The 24,846-nt window shown below is 38.1% G+C and overlaps 1 protein-coding gene and 1 non-coding gene across 4 annotated transcripts in view; one reads left to right on the forward strand and one right to left on the reverse strand.

Moving 5' to 3' along the window:
- ARNT (aryl hydrocarbon receptor nuclear translocator) overlaps nt 1-24,846 on the reverse strand; it is a 62,536-nt gene that overhangs the window by 34,181 nt on the left and 3,509 nt on the right. For all 3 annotated transcript variants that reach the window (XM_060029496.1, XM_060029493.1, XM_060029487.1), the window contains exons 2-3: nt 5,309-5,420; nt 1,423-1,467 (exon numbers count right to left, since the gene is read on the reverse strand). In XM_060029496.1, the coding sequence (XP_059885479.1) occupies nt 1,423-1,467; nt 5,309-5,420 (157 nt within the window). The remainder of the gene's footprint in view (nt 1-1,422; nt 1,468-5,308; nt 5,421-24,846) is intronic.
- Nucleotides 13,963-14,035, forward strand: TRNAR-CCU (transfer RNA arginine (anticodon CCU)). The gene has a single exon. It is a non-coding gene; the product is annotated as a tRNA-Arg (tRNA).

The raw sequence follows: 24,846 nt of genomic DNA on the forward strand, positions 1-24,846 counted from the left end.
CAACTAGGCAGTTGCTAGAAACACAAGCTTTCACTTTAAACATTGCAAAAACAACAACGATATTAAAAAAAATACACAGATAGATGTAACTGACTAAGCATTACAAAACTAAACAATGGCAAGCAATTTAGAATATGGGCATCCTCTGTGTAAAAACAAAAACTGAGGAGACAGTGTGTGTATGTGCACACATATATGTGCATTTAAATACACTTACATATGCACTGAATATTTCTGGAAGGATACTTAATAAACTGGAAACTATAATTGTCTAAGGGGAAGGATTCTGAAGGTCTGAAGTGAGGGAAGATGTACTTTCATTACATATAACTCTGCACTGTTTAAAAATTTTGCAATATAATGTTTATATTTCTTTTAAGAACTTAGTTAATAAAACAAACAAATAATGAAGCCTGGGCACTCACATAATAAAATAAATTGTTTAAAAAATAGGGCTCCTTTATTTATTTCTCAAATATTTGTTATTCTGCAATGTAGACACTACCTAGGTAATATTTTCAAATTTGAAAAGAAAAAAGGCAGGTTGCAGTCAAGGTTATCTTCCATTCTTTGACTCTTATTGCTTTCCTTACTTAAAAACAAAGCCAAGTGACTGGTCTTAAGCAAAAATAAAAATTTCCCTTTTCTGAAAAAACTCCTTCATCAATATACTGAAAAGTCCATTTTCAGTTCTCCAGAAGATTCACTACTCAAAGATACAAATTCCAATTCCTGCTCTGTAGGAGAAGTCAGTGAGTATTAGAGGGCATGAAAGATTAGTACATTAATGACCCCCAAACTAATTACACCTTGCAGTATTCACTACCTGGTATAGCACCATCCTGTACTGAATCAGGACTCAGACATATGACTTGCTTTAGCCAATGGGACAACAGCAAACGTCAATCCAAAGCAATAGCTTGATAAGCATTCAGACTGGGACCTGCCCTTTGGATTGCAGCCATCACCATGTAAAGACACTCAGTCTGCCCTCCTTAAGGATAAAAGACCACAAAGAAAGAGATACCCAGCCTTATCAGCTGAGTCCAGTTCCCAGCTGACAAGGCAGCTGAATGCAGTCTTATGAGTGAGTCTAGGCAAGATCAGCAGAATAACCATCTAACCAATCCACAGAATTGTGAGAAATAATAAATCATTTTTCTTTTTAAGCCACACAACAATAGATAACTGACACAGAGGGTCTTGTAAATTCCTCTGCTCTCCCCTCATTGAGCTCTTTCCTCTGGAGCTATTACCAGAATGCTTGAAAATTTTATGGGGTATAATGTAATAGGTAACTTTAGTTTTAGGGTGAAGCACTCTCCTTAGGCCTAAAGACAAAAATATTATGAGTCAGAAATATAAAGATAATGAAATAATTTTTAATATCAGAAATCTAGAGAAAGTTTTTTAAGATCTTACCTCAAAAATTTACTGTTCCCTTCTCCATCATCATCAAAATCCAATCTGGGGAAAGCCAACAAAAAATATTATCAGCCTATTGAAAATGCACAACATTAAAAAAATTAAAATTCTAAATCTACAAGCTATCTGAACACCCACTCAGATGGAAGAAGGAAAAGAGGAAGTGGAATAAGTAAAGGTATATTACCTCTTCCTGTTGTACCAAACTGGGCAAAGAAATTAGCCAATCAAAAGGGAATACCGGGGCTTCCCTGGTGGCGCAGTGGTTGAGAGTCCGCCTGCCGATGCAGGGGACACGGGTTTGTGCTCCGGTCTGGGAAGACCCCACATGCCGCGGAGCGGCTAGGCCTGTGAGCCTATGCTCCGCAACGAGAGAGGCCACGACAGTGAGAGGCCAGCGTACCGCAAAAAGAAAAAAAAAAAAAGGAATACCTATTGCTACCTTTCATTTTCCTAGGGTAGCAATCCACCTTTGCCAAAGTTTTCTATCACAGTACAACCTCTACAAAAGGAGCAGGATCAACTCAAAAAGACAAGAAAAAATTAATATGAATAATTCAGGACTGTTTTTCATTTCTATAGTCTGCCTTAGGCTATGTTAAGCTCTCTGAAACATCTCTCAAAACAGTGATGTTCCATAGGGAGTGATTTTAAGACCTCTGGAGGTTGGCTGGTTGGTTGGTTGGTTGCTTTTTGGCTGCGCTGCACAGCTTGTGGGATCTTAGTTCCCAAGGGACTGAACCCAGGATTGAACCCGTGTCCTCAGCAGTGAAAGCGCGGAGTTCTAACCACTGAACCAACAGGGAATTCCCCGAAGGTTGTTAAATGATGTTTCTCTCCTTCATTCACCTAATGAACAAGTAATATATGCTACATTCCGGATACTGTGCTAGATGAGGTGAAAACAAAAGACTTGCCCTCAAGGGATTCTTTGCCTAGACAAATAAAGTATACAAGTGAGAATGAGAAAGCTTCATATGGAGAGCACAATCAATAAGCTTTAAATGTTTCCTAAAAGCAGAGGTGACTTTCATTTCAAGGGATTAGGCAAGATTATAGGTAACAAGATAGGCCAATCTCCTATTAATCTCTATACTCCATTAAACTAAAACATTACTCATGTTACCACCTTAACCCAATGATCTTGGCATCTCTACTACTGTGATAACCTGATATTATGGGCCTCTAAATGGGTTATATATGAAGTACATAGCATCAACCCTGAAAGTGTCCATTCTTCTTCCTCTCTGTAGCCCCAGATCACCTGTCAAAGTCTACCTATTTACCCAATAACTCCACTTCTAAGAATCTATCCTAAAGAAATAACTCAGAGAAAAAAATTTATATACAAAGATATTCATTAAGCATTATATATAACAGCAAATCTTCAAAACAGTTTAAATGTCCCAAAATAGCAATTAAGTACATCCCCTCTATGTAAGTATTTTAAATTATGTTTCTATAGCATATGTGACAATATGGAAAAAAGGTTATTGTATACAATTAGGTGAAAAGACCAGGCTATATAAACCTACATAATTATATGATTATAACTATTTAAAGAAATCTACATATAGAATAAAGAATGAAGTAATTACCCTAAAAAAAACTGATGGGAGATGACTTTGGGTAGTAGGATTATTGCTCTTTAGTCTTCTTTCTATATTTTCCAATCTTTCTTTTAAAAAATGTATATTTATTTTAATATATTTTCCTGATTATCAATAAAACACACTTACTTCAGAAAATCTAGAAATAACTAAAAACAAAAGAAAAAATAAATCACCCATAATCCCATCACCCATACATCTGATGAGTATCCTTTCAGTTTTTTTGCTATGCACACATGTTATTTATATATTTTTTTCTGATAGAGTTGGTATATTACATACACTGTAACCTTTTTTATTTCATTTTATTCTTTTTTTAAAATATATTTTATTTATTTATTTGTTTATTTATTGGCTGCGTTGGGTCTTCTGTTGCTGTGTGCCTTTCTCTAGTTGCGGTGAGCGGGGGCTACTCTTCATTGTGGTGCGAGGGCTTCTCATTGTGGTGGCTGCTCTTGTTGCAGAGCACAGGCTCTAGGCGTGCAGGCTTCAGTAGTTGTGGCACACGGGCTTCAGTTGTTGTGGCTCGTGGGCTCTACAGCGCAGGCTCAGTAGTTGTGGCACATGGGCTTAGTTGCTCCGTGGTATGTGGGAGCTTCCGGACCACGGCTTGAACCCGTGTCCCCTGCATTGGCATGCGGATTCTTAACCACTGTGCCACCAGGGAAGCCCCTGTAACCTCTTTTCTCAATATACTGTAAACATTTTTCTGTACCAATACATATTTGTCACTTCTAATAGCTGTACATTTTCAATACAACTTTCTCAATCAATCCCCTAATTTTGATAATACTGCTTCTAATTGTTTGCTATTATATATAACCATAACACTGTGTTTAAGAGAGTAGACAATAAAAGCTAACCTCCCAAGGTTCATATCATAGATCTTCCACTTACTAGCTTCAAAACCTTGGGTAAGTTACTTATTCACCAGATACCTCAGTAAATGAGTTAAAATGTATAAAGCTCTTGGAGACATAGCAAGTCTTAATATGTTACTCATGTTAACACCTTAACCCAGGGATCACTCTTTCATTACTACTGGTAAGAGGAAACTTAAAGACTAGTTATAACACTAGCTACATAATTATTAAAAGCAAAAGAAAGAAAAAGAAATTCAATACTTTAATACTTTAAAAAGTAGGTAAAATACTACCCATTCTTCCAGGCCTTTCTAAAGCAACCTCTTTTCTGAAGCCTTTCCCAATTTCTAACAACCAATGGTGGTATTCCCATACACTGGAACACACAGCAGTGTATCTGCTCCTTTCTTAGCAAACCTGGCATATTCTATCTTGAATTATATTTATGCATGTAGTGATTATCCCTTTCAGAACATAAGCAACTAAAAGACGAAGACTGTGCCTTATTTACCTCTGTATCCTAGTAGCAATCGGCACAATGACTTACACTAATGAGGCATCTAATAAATAATTTTGGAACTGAATGGACTCTAGGTTCCAAGCAAGGCAACAGATCAATAACTTAAAGGAGACATATTCTACAGTTCAGCATTCTCTAAATTCAGAAAAGTAAAAAGCCTACCAGGGACTTCCCTGGTGGCACAGTAGTTAAGAATCCACCTGCCAATGCAGGGGACATAGGTTCGATCCCTGGTCTGGGAAGATCCCACATGCCATGGAGCAACTAAGCCCGTGCACCACAACTACTGAGCCTGCGCTCTAGGGCCCGCAAGCCACCACTACGGAGCCTGAGCACCACAACTACTGAAGCCCGCGCGCCCTAGAGCCCTTGTGTCGTGACTATTAAGCCCGTGTGCTGCAACTACTGACGCCTACGCACCTACAGCCCGTGCTCCACAACGAGAAGCCACCGCAATGAGAAGCCCATGTACCGCTACTAAGAGTAGCCCCTGCCTGCTGCAACTAGAGAAAGCCCAAGTGCAGCAGCGAAGACCCAACGCAGCCAAGAAAAAAAAAAGGCCTACCAAAAAAATTTTGAGAATGCAGATACAAAGCTTAATGAAAGCAATGAAATTTTCTCAGCAATGGTGAAATCTTTGGGCTTAGCCAGAGTCCTTTACCTCTTAGAGATTTTTGTTTTAAAAAACAAAATAAAACTGCTTGTAAGAAACTAAGATAAAGACATCAATTCCATACAAAGAAAAATCCAGGGATTAAAGAAAGTTATCTGATAGGAGTGTAGTAAGTAGCCAGAAGAAGTGAGAGGGTTAGGAATAGATGGTTCAGCGACTAACAAAATCAGGCTGGTTTAAAGGAGAGACATTTGTAACATAGTACACTCAAACTCACCCTGGTCGCCGCTTAATAGCCCTCTGGACAATGGCTCCTCCACCTTGAATTCCAGGCCCAGGGTTTCCAGAGGCAATGGCTGGACCCAGTGATGGTACATCTGATGTCATTTCTGTCAGAGAAAAACAGAAATACAGATTTTAAAAAGATTGTTCTTGCTTATCATCATCATCAAACTGGCTAGAAGAAAGGCTCAAGCTATGGATAAAATCTCAGGAGTTTGCTAGAAAACCCAAATGCTCACGTCCAAGCTGCTTTTAATTCTTACCCTGAGAAAAGATTTCCCTACACTTCAATTCCCCCAACTTCATACAGTTTGGAAGAGGTAGCACTATATTCTATAGCCTTCTCTTTTAAAAGCTGGTAATAGTGACATAATATTAATCTAAAACACACACACAAATTGGTTTACATATTTCACTAATGCAACAAATATACATAACTTAGCTCCTCTGATTTATTTTTTTTGGAAAATACAAAAAAAACCCAAAATTTAAAAAATCACCTAAATTCCAATACTCAAAAAAAAACTATATAGAGTAGGGACTTCCCTGGTGGTCCAGTAGACTCTGCGCTCCCAATGCAGGCGGCCCGGGTTTGATCCCTGGTCAAGGAACTAGATCCCACGTGCTGCAACGAAGACCCAGTGCAGCCAAATAAATAAACAAATGTGTTTTTTTTTTAAGTTGAGCTCATTTTATTTCTTATTTTTTCCCTCAGATTATATACACCTATCTCTCTGATCAAAAACAGGCACATTTGGTCATGGCTAATTATGTTCCAGAAAGCCTGCTACAATTTTTGCTCCCACTAACAGGATATGAGAGTACCTATTTCCCTCACCAGAACTGCATATTATACTTTTTAATTTCACCAAACCTGACAGGTAAAAATGGTACAGTATTTGTTGTAATTCTTGTATCTTTTTACATTAGTCATCTGAAATCAATGAGTTGACTCTTCATATCTTTAATATTTTTATACTGAATATCTTTTTCTAATGAATTTGTAAGATCTATCAGTATATAAAGGATATTAAAGGATATCAATATATAAAAGATAATATATGCCTGTTATGTATTACAAATATTTTTCATCACCTACCTTAGCCTTTAAATATATAACATTTCACAATTTTATGCTGTAAAATTTATCAGTGTTTTCCTAAATAATTCCGGGATTTCTGTCTTACTTAGGAAAGCTCCCCACCCTCGAGATTATTTCTGTATTTTCTTATAATACTTTTGTGTTTCACATTTAGATTTTTAATCCATATGGAATTTACTACTTATGCCTACCTGGCATAAGGCAGGACTCTGATTATTTTCTTACACATGGTTAGATAATTATTCTAATATCATTTATGGAATAATCCATCCTTTCCTCACTTATCGGAAATGACTCCTTTACTACTTTACTTTTACTTTACTACTTTACTTACTTTACTTTACTTTTAGGTGTCTGCAAATAATTGATCTCTTTCTATACTTTTATTCTGTATTAATATATTTTCCAGCTCCTATGTCAATACTGAACATGTTTGATAACTACAGCTTTATAGTACATTTGAATTATCTAATAGGAAAGTCCTCCATTCTCCATTAATTTATTTTACAAAATTTTCTTATTAAATGTCATATACTACTTCTGCTTCAGCCAAAATTAAATAAAATTTTTAAAAATTAAAAAAAAAGTTTAAGAGATGAGTGGGAAATCACATTCTCTGATGATGGAAAACTAAGGAGGATTTGTCACCAGCAGACCTATAGCTAAACAGGGACTTCTCTGGTGGTCCAGGGGTTAAGAATCCACCTTCCAATGCAGAGGACGTGGGTTTGATCCCTGGTCAGGGAACTAAGATCCCACATGCTGCGGGGCAACTAACCCTGCGCGCTGCAACTTCTAAGCATGCGGGCCACAACTAGAGAGCCCACGTGCTGCAAACTACAGAGCCCACAAGCTCTGGAGCCCGCACGCCACAACTATAGAGCCCACACGCTCTGCAACCCACGCGCCACTACAGAGAAGCTCGCGCGCCACAACGAGGAGTCCGCACCGCAGGGGAGGATCCGGTATGCCACCAACAAAGATCTGGCATACCTCAACTAAGAGTCAACACAGCCAAAATAAAATAAATAAGTATTAAAGAGAACTTAAAAGAAAAAAAGAAAATCAGCAAAGATATAGAAGTTCTCAATGATACCTCAATCAACAGGGTCCAATTAACATTTATAAAAACACTACACCCAACAACAGCAGATATACATTCTTTTCAAGTGTCCCCAGAACATATACCAAGATAGACCATATCCTGGGCCTTTAAACAAACCTCAACAAGTATAAAAGAATTGCGGGAATTCCCTGGTAGTCCAGTGGTGAAGAATCCGCCTTCCAATGCAGGGGATGCGGGTTCGATCCCTGGTTGGGGAACTAAGATCCCACATGCCACGAGGCAACCAAAACTGCGAGCCACAACTAGAGAGAAGCCTGCGTGTCACAACTACTGAGCCCGCATGCTCCTGAGCCCGCAACTAGAGAGAAACCCACAACGAAAAGCCCACACGCTGCAAGGAAGACCCAGTGCAGCCAAAAATTTAAGAAACAAACAAATAAATAAAATAATCATAGATTGGATTCTCCAACCACAGTGGAATCAAACTATTTAGAAATCAGTAACAGAAAGATAACAGGAAAATCTCCATTCACTTGGACATTAAATAACACATTTCTAAATAATCAGTCAAAGAGAAAGTCTCAAAGGGAATAAAAAGTACAGTGAACTAAAATTAAAATGAGGGACTTCCCTGGTGGCGCAGTGGTTAAGAATCCGCCTGCCAATGCAGGGGACACAGGTTCAAGCCCTGGTCCGGGAAGATCCCACATGCCGCGGAGCAACTAAGCCCGTGCACCACAACTACTGAGCCTGCACTCTACAGCCCGCAAGCCACAACTACTGAGCCCACCCCTGTGCCACAACTAGTGAAGCCCGTGTGCCTAGAGCCCGTGCTCCGTAACACGAGAAGCCACTGCAATGAAAAGCTCACGCACTACAACAAAGAGCAGCCCCCACTCGCTGCAACTAGAGAAAGCCCATGCATAGCAACGAAGACCCGACACAGACAAAAATAAATAAATAAATAAATTTATTTTTAAAAATTTTAATGAAATTACAAGATGGTAAAATTTGTGGGACACCCCAGAAGCTATAGTCATTAAAATGCTATATTAGAAAAGAGGAAAAGTCAAATAAATCATCTAAACTTTCACCTCAAGAACCTAGGATAAATAAATAAATAAATAACGCAAAGCAAGCAAAAGGAAAGAAATAATGGAAAACACAAAATAATAAAATTTTAAAACAGAAAAACAATTTAAAAATAAAACAAAGAATTCTTTAAATAGATCAATAAAATTGACAAACCTCTAGCAAGACACACAACACACAAACTACCAAAATCAGGAAAAAAAACCCAGGGATATCACTAGAGACCCTGAAGAAATCTAAGAGATAATTAGGAATACTAAAACTTACACACATAAATTTGACAACTTAGACCAAAAGGATCAATTCCTTAAAAAATACAAACTAAAACAACTGTTCAAACACAAAATAGTTGATATGAATGGCCTCATACCTATTAGAAAACTGAATTCATAATTTAAGCACTCTCAAAAAAAAAAAATTCTAGGTCTAGCTGATTTCACTGGAGAATGCGACCAAACATTTAAAGAACTAACAGCAATGCTACACAATCTCCTCCAGAAACTATTTGAGGAAGGGGACACTTACCAATTCATCTTTTGAAGCTAGTATTACCCTGATACAAAAACCAGACAAAGACAGTAGAAAAACAAAACAAAAACTAGAGATCAATGTTCCTCATGAAAATAGATGCAAAAATCCTTAACAAAATATTAGTAAATAAAATTTAGCAATTTTAGCAAACAGAATTTAGCAATAGCTAAAGAACTATACAACATGACCATGTGTTTTATTCAAGGGAAGTAAACTGGTTCAATACTTGAAATCAATCAACATATTAATTGGCTAAGAAGAAAAATAACATGATCATATCAGCCTATGCATAAAAAGTATTTGCTAAAATTCAATACCCATTCTGATAAAAACATAGAAAAATTAAAATAAAGTGAAACGTCCTCACCTTGATAAAAGTATCTACAAAAAGAAAGAAAAAAAAAAACTACTGCTAATATACTTAATGGTGAAGGACAATGTTTTCTCCCTAAGATTTGGGAACTAGGAAAAAATGTTCACTCTCATCACTTATTTAAACATAGTGTGGGAAGTTCTAGCCTGTGCAAAAGTGCAGGAAAAGGAAATAGAAGGCATACAGATCAGAAAGGAAAAAATAAAACTGCCCCCATTTGCAGATTACATGATTGTCTTTGCAGAAAATCCTAAGGAATCTACCAAAACAAACAAAAAACCCTCCTAGAACAAATAAGTGAATTCAACGAAGTTGCAGTATACAAAATAAATATACAAAAATCAATTGTGTTTCTATATACTAGCAATTAACACATGGGCATCAAAATTTAAACTATAAAACCATTCATAACCACTTCAAAAAAGAAAAAATATTTAAGTATAAATCTATCAAACAGGCACAAGATTTGTATGCTGAAAGAATGCTGATCAAAGAACCAAAGACCTAAATAAATGGAGAGACATACCATGTTCATGGATTGGAAGACTCAACAAAAGATGTTAATTCTCTTCAAACTGATAAACAGGTTTAATGCAATTCCTATCAAAATTCTACCCAGATGTTTCTGAAGATATAAACATGACCATTCTAGGGACTTCCCTGGTGACACAGTGGTTAAGAATCCACCTGCCAATGCAGGGGACACAGGTTCGATCCCTGGACTGGGACGATCCCACATGCCACGGAGCAACTAAGCCTGCAAGCCACAACTACTGAGCCCATGTGCCTCAATTACTGAAGCCCGCATGCCTAGAGCCCGTGCTCCACAACAAGAGAAACCACTGCAATGAGAAGCCTGTGCACTGCAATGAAGAGTAGCCCCTGTTCGCCGCAACTAGAGAAAGCCTGCACACAGCAATGAAGACCAAACGCAGCCAAAAATAAAAAAAAACTAATGGTAAAAAAAAAAAAAACTAAAAAACTAATTGTATTAAAAAAAATGTTTTTAACCAAAAATTTTTTTTAAAAAATTAGGGCTTCCCTGGTGGTGCAATGGTTGAGAGTCCGCCTGCCGATGCAGGGGACACAGGTTCGTGCCCCGTCCGGGAAGATCCCACATGCCGCGGAGCGGCTGGGCCCGTGAGCCATGGCCGCTGAGCCTGCGCGTCCGGAGCCTGTGCTCCGCAACGGGAGAGGCCACAGCAGTGAGAGGCCTGCGTACCCAAAAAAAAAAAAAAAAAAATTAAACATGGGGCTTCCCTGGTGGCGCAGTGGTTGAGAGTCCGCCTGCCGATGCAGGGGACACAGGTTCATGCCCCGGTCCGGGAAGATCCCACATGCCACGGAGAGGCTAGGCCCATGAGCCATGGCCACTGAGCCTGCGCGTCCGGAGCCCGTGCTCCGCAACGGGAGAGGCCACAACAGGGAGAGGCCTGTGTACCACAAAAAAAATAAAAATAAATAAAAAATTAAACATGACCATTCTAAAATTTATACAGGAAGGTAAGGAAACTATAATAGCTAAAACAAAGAAAAAGTGGGAGAAAAATCTACCTGAAAGACTTCTAATATAGCTACAGCAATTAAGACTGTGTGGCCCTGGCAAAGGGACAGACACTTAGATCGATGGAACCCAGAAACAGACCCACACAAATATGCCCAAATGATTTTGACAAAAGTGCAAAAGCAATTCAATGGAGGAAAGATAGCCTTTTCAACAAATGGTGCTAGAGCAACTAGACATCCATAGGCCAAAAAATGAACCTTGACCCCTTATACAAAAATTAATCAAAATGGATCATGGACTTATATGTAAAGTGTAAAACTATGTAACTTTTAGAAAAAAACACAGGAGTCGGACTTCCCTGGTGGCGCAGTGGTTAAGAATCCGCCTGCCAGTGCAAAGAACACGGGTTCGATCCCTGGTCTGGGAAGATCCCACATGCCGCAGAGCAATTAAGCCCGTGTGCCACAACTACTGAGCCTGCGCTCTAGAGCCCGTGAGCCACAACTACTGAGTCCACGTGCCACAACTACTGAAGCCTGTGCACCTAGAGCATGTGCTCGGCAACAAGAGAAGCCACCGCATAAGAAGCCCGCGCACGGCAACGAAGAGTAGCCCCCGCTCGCCGGAACTAGAGAAAGCCCACACGCAGCAATGAAGACCCAACGCAGCCAAAAATAAATAAATAAAAATAAATTTAAAAAAAAATAGGACAAAATCTGCAGGATCCAGGGGCTAGTCAAAGAGTTCTCAGACTTGGTACCATAAGCATGATCCACGAAAGGAAAAACTGGCAAACTGGACATCACTGAAATGAAAACCTTTTGCTCCGTGAAGGACATCACTGAAATGAAAAACTTTTGCTCTGTGAAAGACTGTGAGAGGATCAAAAGACAAGTTACAGAGTGGGAAAAACATTGCAACAAAGGACAAAGGACTTGTATCTAGAATATAAAAAGAACTCTCAAAACTCAACAGTAAAAAAGCAAACAGTCTTTTTTTTTTTTTTGCAGTACGCAGGCCTCTCACTGCTGTGGCCTCTCCCGTTGCGGAGCGCAGGCTCCGGACGCACAGGCTCAGCAGCCATGGCTCACGGGCCCAGCTGCTCCACGGCATGTGGGATCTTCCCGGAACGGGGCACGAACCCATGTCCCCTGCATCAGCAGGCGGACTCTCAACCACTGCACCACCAGGGAAGCCCTACACTAGTAATTAGTTTCCTTCTCTTACTGCATTATTGCAAGGGTTCTTAATCTGTGTGTCAATGGATAAAATCCACCGGTAAACTTGGATGAAGAACAATTTTCTTTCTTTACTTTCATTAATCTCTAGCTGAAATTTAGCATTTCCTTCAATCATGAAAGTACAGTATAACAGTAGTTTTAGCAGTATCTGTGATTTTGTCATCAATAAAATCAGATATCACATGACAGTTATTACAGATATCTAGAATTACTGTTACATTCAATACTACTTTGAGAATATGGCAATTATTAGACTTGTCACTACATCTTATTTATTGTGTTAATAAAGAAGAAACATTAATTTTTGTATTACAAATTTGTAATTTTTTATATTCTGATAGCTATATTTTTAATAGAATTGATTTTTCAAAATACTATGTAGTGTTATTTACACTCTGAACAACATTCTATGGGTTCAACAGGGAGAGCAAGCTGCACGCCAGGGTGATCTGGGGGCCTAGGGACCTGCCCCACCAGCTCACCAGAGTTTCCTCCCATGTGCAAGTCTTTCTGTCCCTCACCAGGGTCTCCAACTTGGCCCAGGCCAGAGAAGGTTTTTATTTAGGAGTGGATGCAACACAAAAAGTGTGATAAGAACTTTTGAAGCCTCGAAGCAAAAGTGTTACTCCTTGGCTTTACAGTGAGTGCATGGATAATCAGTGATAATAATGACTAATTTTTTTCTATGTCTTCACTGTGTGCCATGCACTGTGCTGGGCAACTTGTGTGCCTCTCATTTATTCCCACAATGACCCAATGAGGTTGAAGAAGCGTTCAACAAATGTCACCAGTCATAGGGGTCCACGTGATACAAAAGGTTAAGAATCTCTTTCTTTACTCACTTTTTTTTTTTGGCCATGCCATGCAGCTCGTGGGATCTTAGTTCCCTGACCAGGGATTGAACTCAGGCCCACGGCAGTGACAGCAAAGCACCAAATCTTAACCACTGGACTGCTCAGGAATTCCCATATTCTGATTTAATAGTCTTTTTTTCTTTAAATCAGGAATGGATTTTTAAAAATCAGAAACAAATGTTTTTATAAAGCATTTATTGATACAATCATTTTTCCCCCTTTAGTTTGTTAACGACCCAAGTATATAGGTTTTCTCAGGGTGACCAATCCTTGAGTTCCTGGAATAAATCTTGCTTAATAAATTGTAGTGGGCTGAAGAGTGTAAAAATGCATGTCCACAGAGACGCAGAATGTGACCTTACTTGGAAATAGGGTCTCTGAAGATATAATTAGTGAAGACGGAGATCATATTGAGTTAGGATGGGCTCTAAATCCAATGACTGCTGTTTTTATAAACGTAATGAGACAGACATTTGGATACAGAGACTGGAGTGATGTGTCTACAACCTAGAAAAGAGGGAACCTAACCAGCCAATATCTTCATTTCGGACGCTGAGTCTCCAGAGCTGCAAGAGAATAAATTTCTGTTGTTTTAAGCCCTCTAGTTTGTGGTAATTTGTCACTACAGGCCTGAGGACCTAATATAATAATGATGTATGATTCTTTTAACATACTCTGGATTTAACTTACTAAGATTAGCTCCTTTTAAATGGAAGAGGAACTTAGCGTGATGTTAAGTGTAGCACAGTTAAGGAGTATTCTTAGTGCACTGAACAAAAGCACCTTCTATTAAAATCATAACTTGACATAAATTACAGAAAAATAGTAAATATTTTAGTCAACACAGTCTCCCAAATTTATAGAAAAGGAACTTCTCGGGACTTCCCTCATGGTTGAGTGGTTAAGACTCCGCACTCCTAATGCAGGGGGCCCAGGTTCGATCCCTGGTCAGGGAACTACATCCCGCATGCTGCACCTAAAGATCCCGCATGCTGCAAAAAAGATCCTGCACGCGGCAATGAAGATCCCGCGTGCTACAATTAAGACCCAGCACACCCAAATAAATAAATAAATAAATTTTAACTAAATGTGACTTCCTTTCCTGAAATAGGAGAAATAATATAAAACTAAGTCATTGAAAACATGAATGAGGAAAACAGAAATGATAAAGGAAGCATTAAAAGTTGAACAGATAATGAAATGTTCAAAAAGAAATGTTGATAACAATAATTCATCATATTCCTACCTTGTATAAAATATGAACCACTTTGGATGTGTTTTCTTTTTTTCATAAACCTATTTATTTACTCTTTTTTTTTTTTTTTTTTTTGCGGTATGCGGGCCTCTCACTGTTGTGGCCTCTCCCGTTGCAGAGCACAGGCTCTGGACGCGCAGGCTCAGCAGCCATGGCTCACGGGCCCATCCACTCCACGGCATGTGGGATCTTCCCAGACAGGGGCACGAACCTGCATCCCCTGCATCGGCAGGCGGACTCTCAACCACTGCGCCACCAGGGAAGCCCTATTTACTCATTTTTATTTTTGGCTGCGTTGTGTCTTTGCTGCTACACGCGGGCCCTCTCCAGTTGTGGGGAGCAGGGACCACTCTTCCCTGTGGTGCACGGGCCTCTCATTGCTGTGGCCTCTCCCGCAGCAGACCACCGGCTCTAGGGGCAAGGGCTCAGTAGTTGTGGCTCTCAGGCTCTAGAGCGCAGGCTCAGCAGTCATGGCACACAGGCCCAGCTGCTCTGCAGCATGTGGGATCCTCCCGGGCCAGGGATCGAACCCATGTACCCTGCACTGGCAGGCAGACTCCCAACCACTGTGCCACCAGAGAAGTCCTGGATGTGTTTTTTAATATTTTACTTATTATTCCTAAAACCTACCTCCAAATTATATTTATAATAAACTGCATCTAAACTCAAAATACAAAACCTCTTTTATGCATGTCTTTTGTTACATGCCCAAGCATTATAACTGCCTTTAATACTGGATAAAGAGAGTACTCAAATACTCACCATTAAAATGTTGATGCATCACAAAGCTACAGTAATCAAAATAGTGTGACAGTGGCATAGAGACAGACACATAGACCAACAAAATAGAATACAGAGCCCAGAAATAAAACCTCACATATACGGTCAAACGATTTTCAACAAGAGTGTCACAACCGTTCAATGGGGAAAGGATAATCTTTTCAACAAATGGTGCTGGGAAAACTGGATACCTGCATGTTAAAAAAAATGAAGTTGTATCCTTCCTTACATTACCTAATATACAAAAATTAACTCAAAGTGGATCAAAGATCTAAACGTAAGAGCAAAAAGTATGCAACTCATAGAAGAAAACAGGGAAAAAGCTTCATGACACTGGATGTGGCAATTTCTTGGATATATCAAAAGCACAAGCAACAAAAGTAAAAAATAGATAAATTGGACTTCATCAAAATTAGAAATTTTGTGCATCAAAGAACACTGTATCAACAGAGTAAAAAGGCAACCCACAGAATGGGAGAAAACAGTTGTGATCCATATGTGTGATGAGATTAAAATCCAGAATACATAAAGAACTCCTATGACTCAACAACAACAAAAAAAGACAACCTAATTAAAAAATGGACAAAGGACTTGAACATGTTTCTCCAAAGAAAATATACAAATGGCCAATAAGCACATGAAAAGATGCCTAATATCACTAATGATTAGAGAAATGCAAATCAAAACTACACTGAGATATCACCTCACACCCATTAGGATGGACACCATGAAAAATAAAAAAAATAATAATATGTGTTAACAAGGATGTGAGGGAATTGAAACTATTGTACACTTTTGGTAGGAATGTAAAAGTGGCAGCCACTATTGAGAATAGTATGGAAATTCCTCAAAAAATTAAAACTACAATGAATATATAATCCAGCAATTCCACTTCTGGGCATATACTAAAAAGAACTGAAATTTGAAAGTAGGGTCTTGAAAAGACACTTGTACAACACCCAGGTTCAAAGCAGCATTAGTCACAAAAGCCAAGAGGAAGAAGCAACCCAGTGTTGATCAAGATGAATGGATCTTTAAATACACAGCATATACATCCAATGGAATACTATCCAGCCTTTAAAAAGAAGGAAATTCTGCAACATGCTACAACATGGATGAACCTTGAAAATATTATGCTAAGTGAAATAATCCAGTCACAAAAAGACAAATACTGCAGGATTCCACTTATATAAGGTACCTAGAATAGTCAGATTCATAGAGTGTAGAATGGCGGCGTGGGCTGGAGGGACTGGGGAACAGGAAGTAATTGTTTAATAAGTACAGAGTTTTAATTTTGCAAGATGAAAAAGTTCTGGAAGTGGATGGTGGTGATGGCTGCATAACAATGTGACTATACTAATGCCACTGACCTGTACACTTAAAAATAGTTAAAAAGAATATGAAAAATAATGTACATATAATGGTGTAACTGAGTCATTTTGCTGTACATCAGTAATTAACACAACATTGTAATTCAGCTACACTTCAATTAAAAATAAATTTTAGGGGCTTCCCTGGTGGCGCAGTGGATAGGAGTCTGCCTGACAATGCAGTAGACACGGGTTTGTTCCCTGGTCCAGAAGGATCCCACATGCCGCAGAGCAACTAAGCCCGTGCGCCACAACTACTGAGCTTGCGCTTGAGAGCCCGTGAGCCACAACTACTGAGCCCGTGTGCCTAGAGCCCGGGCTCCACAACAGGAGAGGCCACCGTGATGGATGGCCCGCACACCACAACAAAGAGTGGCCCCCGCTTGCCGCAACTAGAGAAAGCCTGTGTGCAGCAACGAAGACCCAACACAGCCAAAAAGAAATAAATAAAATAAAAATTGTTTTTAAATTGTTAATAAATTTTTAAAAAGTTAAAAAGGCAAATTTTATGTGTATTTTGCCACAATAAAAAAATTTCAATATATAAAAAAATTTTTGAGGTGGATCTATATGATTGAAATGGAAAGTTATTCACCATATATGATATGGAAAAATAAGCTACAGAAAATTATATATAATATAATCCTTTATAAAGGTTATATGCATAACAAAAGCCTGGAAGAATTCATTTCTATTTAGTGCATGCCTATTATATGCCAGGCATTGTTGCAGGCCCTAGAGATAGAACAATAAATAAAAGAGACAAAAATCCTAACTTTTTTTACATGTTAGTGGAAGAGAAAGATAAATTGAGAAATGATTAAAATATAAAATGGGTTGATAATATGAAACTGACATTTTATTTATTTATTTATTTTTTGCAGTACGCGGGCCTCTCACTGCTGTGGCCTCTTCCGTTGCGGAGCACAGGCTCCGGACGCGCAGGCTCAGCGGCCATGGCTCATGGGCCCAGCCGTTCCACAGCACGTGGGATCCTCCCGGACCGGGGCACGAACCCGTGTCCCCTGCATTGGCAGGCGGACTCTCAACCACTGCGCCACCAGGGAAGCCCGAAACTGACATTTTATAGGTAAAAAATGGATAGTCATTTCATTTGGTTTGACCTAACGATATGTTATATAGTGATAAATGTGGAGAAAAATAAACTAGGGGAGTCAACTCAGAAATACATAAAGGTTCCAGCAATTTTAGATGCTGAGGGAAGACCTCGCTGAAAAGGTTAACATTTAAGGAAAGGTCAGAAGGAGGTAAAGGAACAAACCATGCAGGTATCTGGGAAAAATGCATTCCAGGCAGAGTGCAAAGACCCAGAGGTGAGAGCATGCCTAAGTTCTAGAAATGGTGTGGATGACATCATGGCTAGAATGGAGTGAGCAAATGTTACACAATAAACTATTAACAGTCGTTATCTATGGGATGGCATTTAGAGACTCCTATATTTGATTTTCTACATATCCATTTCGTTTTCTCTTTTACATTAAACATATATTACTTTTACAATCAGGAAATGCGTGATCCCAATTTTTTAAAAAGAAAATTTATGTGCATGTGTCTATGTGTGTGGCATGTGTTGAAAATCTTAGAGAACACAAATCAAACTCTAAAGTGAGATAAATCTAGATTCCAATCCTAGGGTTACCACTTACTACGTATGACCTTGGGCAAATTATTTAATCTCTCAGGGTTTATCTGTAAAATGTAGCTAATGACAGTACCTACCTTTGGGGAAGATTAAATTAGATACTGCACGTGAATAGTGCCTGACACATTGTAAAGTACGCCTTGAATAGTAGCTTTGTAAAAATATATCGAACACCAATTTGTTAACTGGTTTTGCCATTACTAATTTTTACATTACAAAAGTAATATATTAAAATATGGATATACAGAAACTCAGATGTAGACGTCTCTAAAAATACTCAATACAGAAGCAAACAGTCAAAAGTAAAATCCTCCACACATATACCCCAGCTTCCCCCATGGGAAACTGCTGTTAACATTTTGATACGAATCCTTCCAGACCTTTTTCTATACACCATATATTACAGGGTTTTAGCAATTTTTACATAACAAAGGAGAGGGACCATATTATATTTATTCTGAAACTTTTATTTTTTTCCAATTAACAATGTATCTTGGAAGGTATATCATGTCAATAAATACTGTTAGCTCATTCTTTTTAAGTTATACAGTATTTCATAGTACAAACGTACACATTTATGACATTCAAACTATCATTATCATAAATAATGTTTCAATGAATATCCTTGTATATCTTTAAGCAAAGATGCCAGTATTACCTACAACTAAAAAATTTCTAAAAATGACTCGCTGGATGTAAAGGAGCATATTTAAAACTGCCCATTACCCTCCAAGAAGGTCATACCAATTAAGAACCTCACCAATGGTATCAAATTACCCATACCTCCAACAGCACTGGACCTTAGCAATCTTCAAACTTTTACTAATTTTCCAGGTATAAAATGATTATCATTGTTGGTTTGATGTGGATTTCTCTATCATTAGTAAAACTGAGTTTACTTTATATGTTATTACTATTAACTTTTTCCAGTTAAATTTTAAATAGCTAATATATGTAACTTTCCTAAGAAAAGACAAAATTTTCCCATAAAAAATAAATTCCATACTTTCAATAATAGGTTTTTATGGGATCTAAAGGATAGAGAAATTTAGAGAAAAAAAAGATAATTGAGATGGTTTAAATTAAGGTCTGACACACTCCCTAGCACAGAGAAGGTACTCAACAGGAAGGAAAAACTAAAGGAAATAAAGCTACCAGCCAGCCAGCCAGCCAGCCAGGAAGTTTCAGAAAAGTTGGTCAAGCTGGACCTCAGAAAAACTAAAGAAGAGGAAAAAGACATTCCACATAGACAAAAGAACATGAGCAAATCATAAAGGGAGGTATGAATATAGCTGTGAGGAGGTGTAGGGAAACAGGCCTGTAAAGAGCAGAGTCTGTATTCAGGAGAAAATATAAGATGTCAAATGCTAGCCAACTGTAAGAAGGCCTTGAATGCCAAGATGAAATCTTAAATCTGATTCAATAAGCAACTGAAAGACAAAATATATTAAGTCAGAGTGACAAGAAGAAAATGTAAGTTAAAAGATTAATTTGACAGATTTAAAATTTGAATAGAAGCAGGGAAATGAGACTAATCAAAAATGAGGTGTGGGGTGTAGAAGGCAGGGCAAATGAAAGCTAAAATAAAAAGGATTAGTTTGATATCTGTTTAAGCAGCAGGTGGATTCCCAGATCCTCTCCCTGTCCCTTCCAGCAGGGAAAATGCCCCTCCACCACCCAGTCAAAAAACTGATTTATTCTCTGAAGAGTGTAAACCAGAGGTCCTCTGGACTGGGGAACACCAGACAAATTTGAAAGTGAGGTTACAATACTGAAAACAGGGTAACTAACAGCAATGTATGCAAAATGGATGTATCCTGTTGTACTGCTTCTTTCCTGTATTCCATGTTTCCTCTTTCTTGGTTTACTCTTGCCTATTGGTAAATCTCATCCCCTAGTAAGTTCCTGAGAAAGAGTATAAGGGAGACCTTGGGTATGTGAAAATATCTTTCTTCCACTTCACTAACTGATAGTTTGCCTAGGTATGGAATTCTGAGTTGGAGATTACTTTCCCTCAGAATTTTGAAGGCATTGCTCCATTGTCATCTATCTTCCAGTGTGACTACTGAGAAGCAAAACTAATCTGATTCCTTATTTATTTATTTTTTTTGCGGTACGCGGGCCTCTCACTGCTGTGGCCTCTCCCGCTGCGGTGCACAGGCTCCGGACGCGCAGGCTCAGCGGCCATGGCTCACGGGCCCAGCCGCTCCGCGGCATGTGGGATCTTCCCGGACTGGGGCACAAACCCGTGTCCCCTGCATCGGCAGGCAGACTCTCAACCACTGCGCCACCAGGGAAGCCCCCTTCTTATTTTTAACTGACCAATTTTCTTCTCTCTGGAGCTTATAGGATACTCTTTGTATCTGATGCTGAAATTTCATAATAATGTGCCTTGAGTGGGTGAGTTTTTCATTCATTGTTCTGGCTCCTTCAATTTGAAAACTCTTGCCTTTTACTTCTGGGACATTTTATTTAATCAAAAGTTAAAAGTTTGGTTAAAAGAAATAAAAATGGATGTCACTGGGGAGAAGAAGCTGAGAGAAGGGGTAGAGGACTGCTGTTTTTATAACAAATCATGTAACACTAAGTCATTAAATATATGCATGGGTAATTTTTATTAAAATAATTTTTAACATATATATGTTTAAATAAATATATTTTAAGAATCACAGATGTAGAAAACAAACTTATGGTTACCAAAGGGGAAAGGGGGAGAGGGATAACTTGGGAGATTGGGATTGACATATACGCACTACTATATATAAAACAGATAACTAATTAAGAACCTACTTATATAGCACAGGGAACTATACTCAATACTCTGTAATGACTTATATGGGAAAAGAATCTAAAAAAGAGTAGATATACATATATGTATAACTGATACACTTTGCTGTACAGCAGAAACTAACACAACATTGTAAAGCAACTATAATCCAATAAAGATCAATTTTAAAAAATTAATAAATACATCTATTTTGGGTATATATTTTATATGGTTAAAATGTTTTATATGTTTTAATATCCTTATATGTTTAAAAATGCTTTTTTTAAATGCAAAAAAAAACAAGATGTGATAACAAATCAGATAAATACATAAAAGAATCCAAACACATCTAATTGCTTAACCTGGGGAACTGGAAAAACTGCAATAGTCACAAAAGATACAGAAAAATTAGGAAGGTCAGCAGATCTGAAGGAAATACTAGTGACTATATATATATATATATATATATATATATAAAAATAACATGTTACAGTTATTCAAATAAAGTTTTTTTTTAAATAGATGAAAATACAGGAAAAGAAGCTTATGTGAGAAGACAGGAATAAAAATTTTAGAGAGTCTTCAATATATAAAAGATAAATGAGGGAAGGAGATACAGTAGTTACCAAATAAATGTTTAATTGAGGCAGGTAGGTGGGCAAATAGAAATGAAGGAAGTTGACTGGCTTACTAATTAATTAATCAATTAAGAGCTCCAGTCCCAGGAGTGAGACTAGAAAAGGAGAAGCATAATGAACAAGAAAAAGAAAATGAGCAGGCCTAAGGAACAAAGAAGGAAGAGTCAGTGAGAAAGAACAAGCAATGCAGTGTCTCTGAAGCCAAATTCAAGAAGTTCATCAAAAAGGGACAATAATGGGGTATGAAAAACTAGGAGAAGGATTCCAGTAAGAGTTAAGGATTCCAGTAAAAGTTGTTTAAAGAGGTGAAAAACAACTATGAAGAAAGAATGCAAGAAGTTATAGAAACAATTTTAGGAACTGCAACACTCTTCCAGCAACTTTTTCAGCACCTTGCACTCACTTCTCCATCCAAGCAACTGTGCCATCCTGGCTGTTGGACGTGGTATTTCACCTTCTTCATCTACTAAAAAAGACAATACCCCACCCTCCTCCTCCTCAAAAAGTATCCATTGTGCCACATTTCTGTAGGAAGTGACTTTAAGTCACAATGGAGAAAGTCTTATAACTTAGTAATTAAGAATACTGTCTAGGGCTTCCCTGGTGGCGCAGTGGTTGAGAGTCCGCCTGCCAATGCAGGGGACACGGGTTCGTGCCCCGGTCCGGGAGGATCCCACATGCCGTGGAGCGGCTGGGCCCGTGAGCCATGGCTGCTGAGCCTGAGCTCTGCAACGGGAAAGGCCACAACAGTGAGAGGCCTGCGTATCGCAAAAAAAAAAAAAAAAAAGAATACTGTCTAAAGACCACAAATAATAAATGTTGGTGAGGATGTGGAAAAATAGGAACCCTCAGACACTGTTAGTGGAAATGTAAAACGGCGTAGCCACTGTGCAAAACAGTATGGAGGTTTCCCAGAAAAGACTAAAAATTAAAGTACCATATGACCCAGCAATCCCACTCGGGGGAATTTATCCAAAAAAAACAAAACAAAACACTAATTCAAAAGATACTTGTACTCCAATGTTCATAGCAGCATTACTTACAATTGCCAAGATATGGAAGCAACCTAAGTGTCCATCAACAGACAAATGGATAAAGAAGATGTAGTACATATATACAACGGAATACTACTCAGCCATAAAAATGAAACTTGCCATTTGCAAAAACATGGATGGACTTGGAGGGTATTATGTTAAGTGAAATAAGTCAAACAGAGAAAGACAAACAATGTATGATATCACTTATATGTGGAATCTAAAAAATAATACATACTCCTGAACGTAACAAACAAGAAACAGACTCACAGATATAGAAAACAAATTAGTGGTTACTAGTAGGGAGAAGGAAGAGGGGAGAGACAAGATGAGGGTAGGGGATTAAGAGCTACAAACTACTATATATAAAATAAATAAGCTACAAGGATCTATAGTACAACAAAGGGCATACAGCCAATATTTAATAATAACTATAAATGGAATATAACCTTTAAAATTGTGAGTCACTATGTTGTACACCTGAAACATATAATATTGTACATCAACTATATTTTAATTTAAAAAAAGAAAAAAAAACTCCTAAAAAAAAAAATTTGTGTAGACGGACTGCCAGCAATCAAAATGCCTCTACCCACCCCCCAAAAAAACTGTCTCTACCCGTTACTAGCTATGTGACTTCAGACAAACTAATTATTCACTCTGTGCCTTAGTTTCCTCATCTGAAAACAAGAATATTAATATATACCTCATAGGAGTCTTGTAAAGATTAAATGAGGAGACTTCCCTGGTGGTCCAACGATTAAGAATCCGCCTTCCAATGCAGGGGACCCAGGTTAGACCCCTGGTCAGGCAACTAAGATCCCACATGCCGCAGGGCAACTAAGTCCGCGCACCGCAACTACTGAGCCTCTGCACCACAACTAGAGAGTCCACATGCCACAACTATTGAGCCCGTGCGCTCTGGAGTCTGTGCGCCACAACTAAGACCAGACACAGCTAAAATTAAAAAAATAAATAAAAAAATAAATAACTTTTTTTAAAGAAAAATATTAAATGAGATAAATATATGAATATTAAGTGAGGTAATATATTTATAACAATATCTGGCATATAATTATTGTTAGCTATTATAAATTAATTCATGTTGTTAATGGTTTAATTAGTGTTATCCTTTCAAAGGTATTTTCATATTAACAGTGCATAAAGATATGAACCTCCAATGCCAGGTTTTACAACATTCATTTATTCAACAAACATTTACTGAACTGTAGTCCTACGTACTAGGCACCCCTGGGAGCAGTAGGGTGCTGTGGTGAACAAGGGAGGTAAAGGTCCTACTCTCATGGAACTTAAATTCTAATTAAGTTGTTGAAGTCATAAACTTAGTTTGTCTACTCAACTAGAGAAAATGTGAAGGGACAAATACAAAATGAAGAAATGATGAAAAGAGATGCAAATTTAGAGAATTTATTTGGAAACTAAGAGATGGTTTCTAACATACAGAATAGCCAACAAAACAGGAAAGTGTAGCCTGGCATATAGTAAGAACTTAATAGATGTTTAATAAATGTGCCAGTTCCTCTCTCTAGGTTTGTTTTCTTACATGTAAAATGACAGGAGTTACCTTGAATCCAACTCCAATATTCGTTGATGTCTACTTATTGAAATCATCATGGCATATTAGGCAGCATTCTTAAAAACAGATGGCTGTACAGGCAGGGCCTATCATTGGGTGTGGGTGATGGGCCCAAATAGACTCCACTGAGCTCAGGCCTTGCATATCACAAGAGCTTTAAATGTATCCTTTACTGTTACATCTAAATAAGATCAGCTATACAACCACAGAGACACTGGATAACACTGACAGAAATGTCACCCTTGCACCTCTATACAGGACTATACCGCCAGGGAATTAACATTTAAAATAAATATTGTAAATAGTCTGAAGGGGAAAAAAAAAAAGATGGTTCCAAAGATAGTTTCTACAATTAAGGATTCAAATTTTACTAGTTTTGAAATTAAATATGCCCCAAATGTCATAACCTAAGTAAAATCAAGGAAAAAGTGTTTAGTTTCCTTGAGTGTTGCAATTTAGTTTTTTGAAGATCAACCACCACTTGGTACTGTGGAAATCCCTACTGTTACTGCCTTAGAAGAAAGTCATCCATAGCAGACAACCACAAAAGACTTTCACAAAACATCCATGAAACAACATATTCTCATCTGTTAGTGGATTGTTTGAGTAGAGGAGTAGGGTTGGAATGCAAAAAAGTAAAGTGAGAGACCACTATTTCAAAAC

The sequence above is a fragment of the Delphinus delphis genome, chromosome 1, assembly GCF_949987515.2.
Source record: "Delphinus delphis chromosome 1, mDelDel1.2, whole genome shotgun sequence".
Lineage (NCBI taxonomy): Eukaryota > Metazoa > Chordata > Mammalia > Artiodactyla > Delphinidae > Delphinus > Delphinus delphis.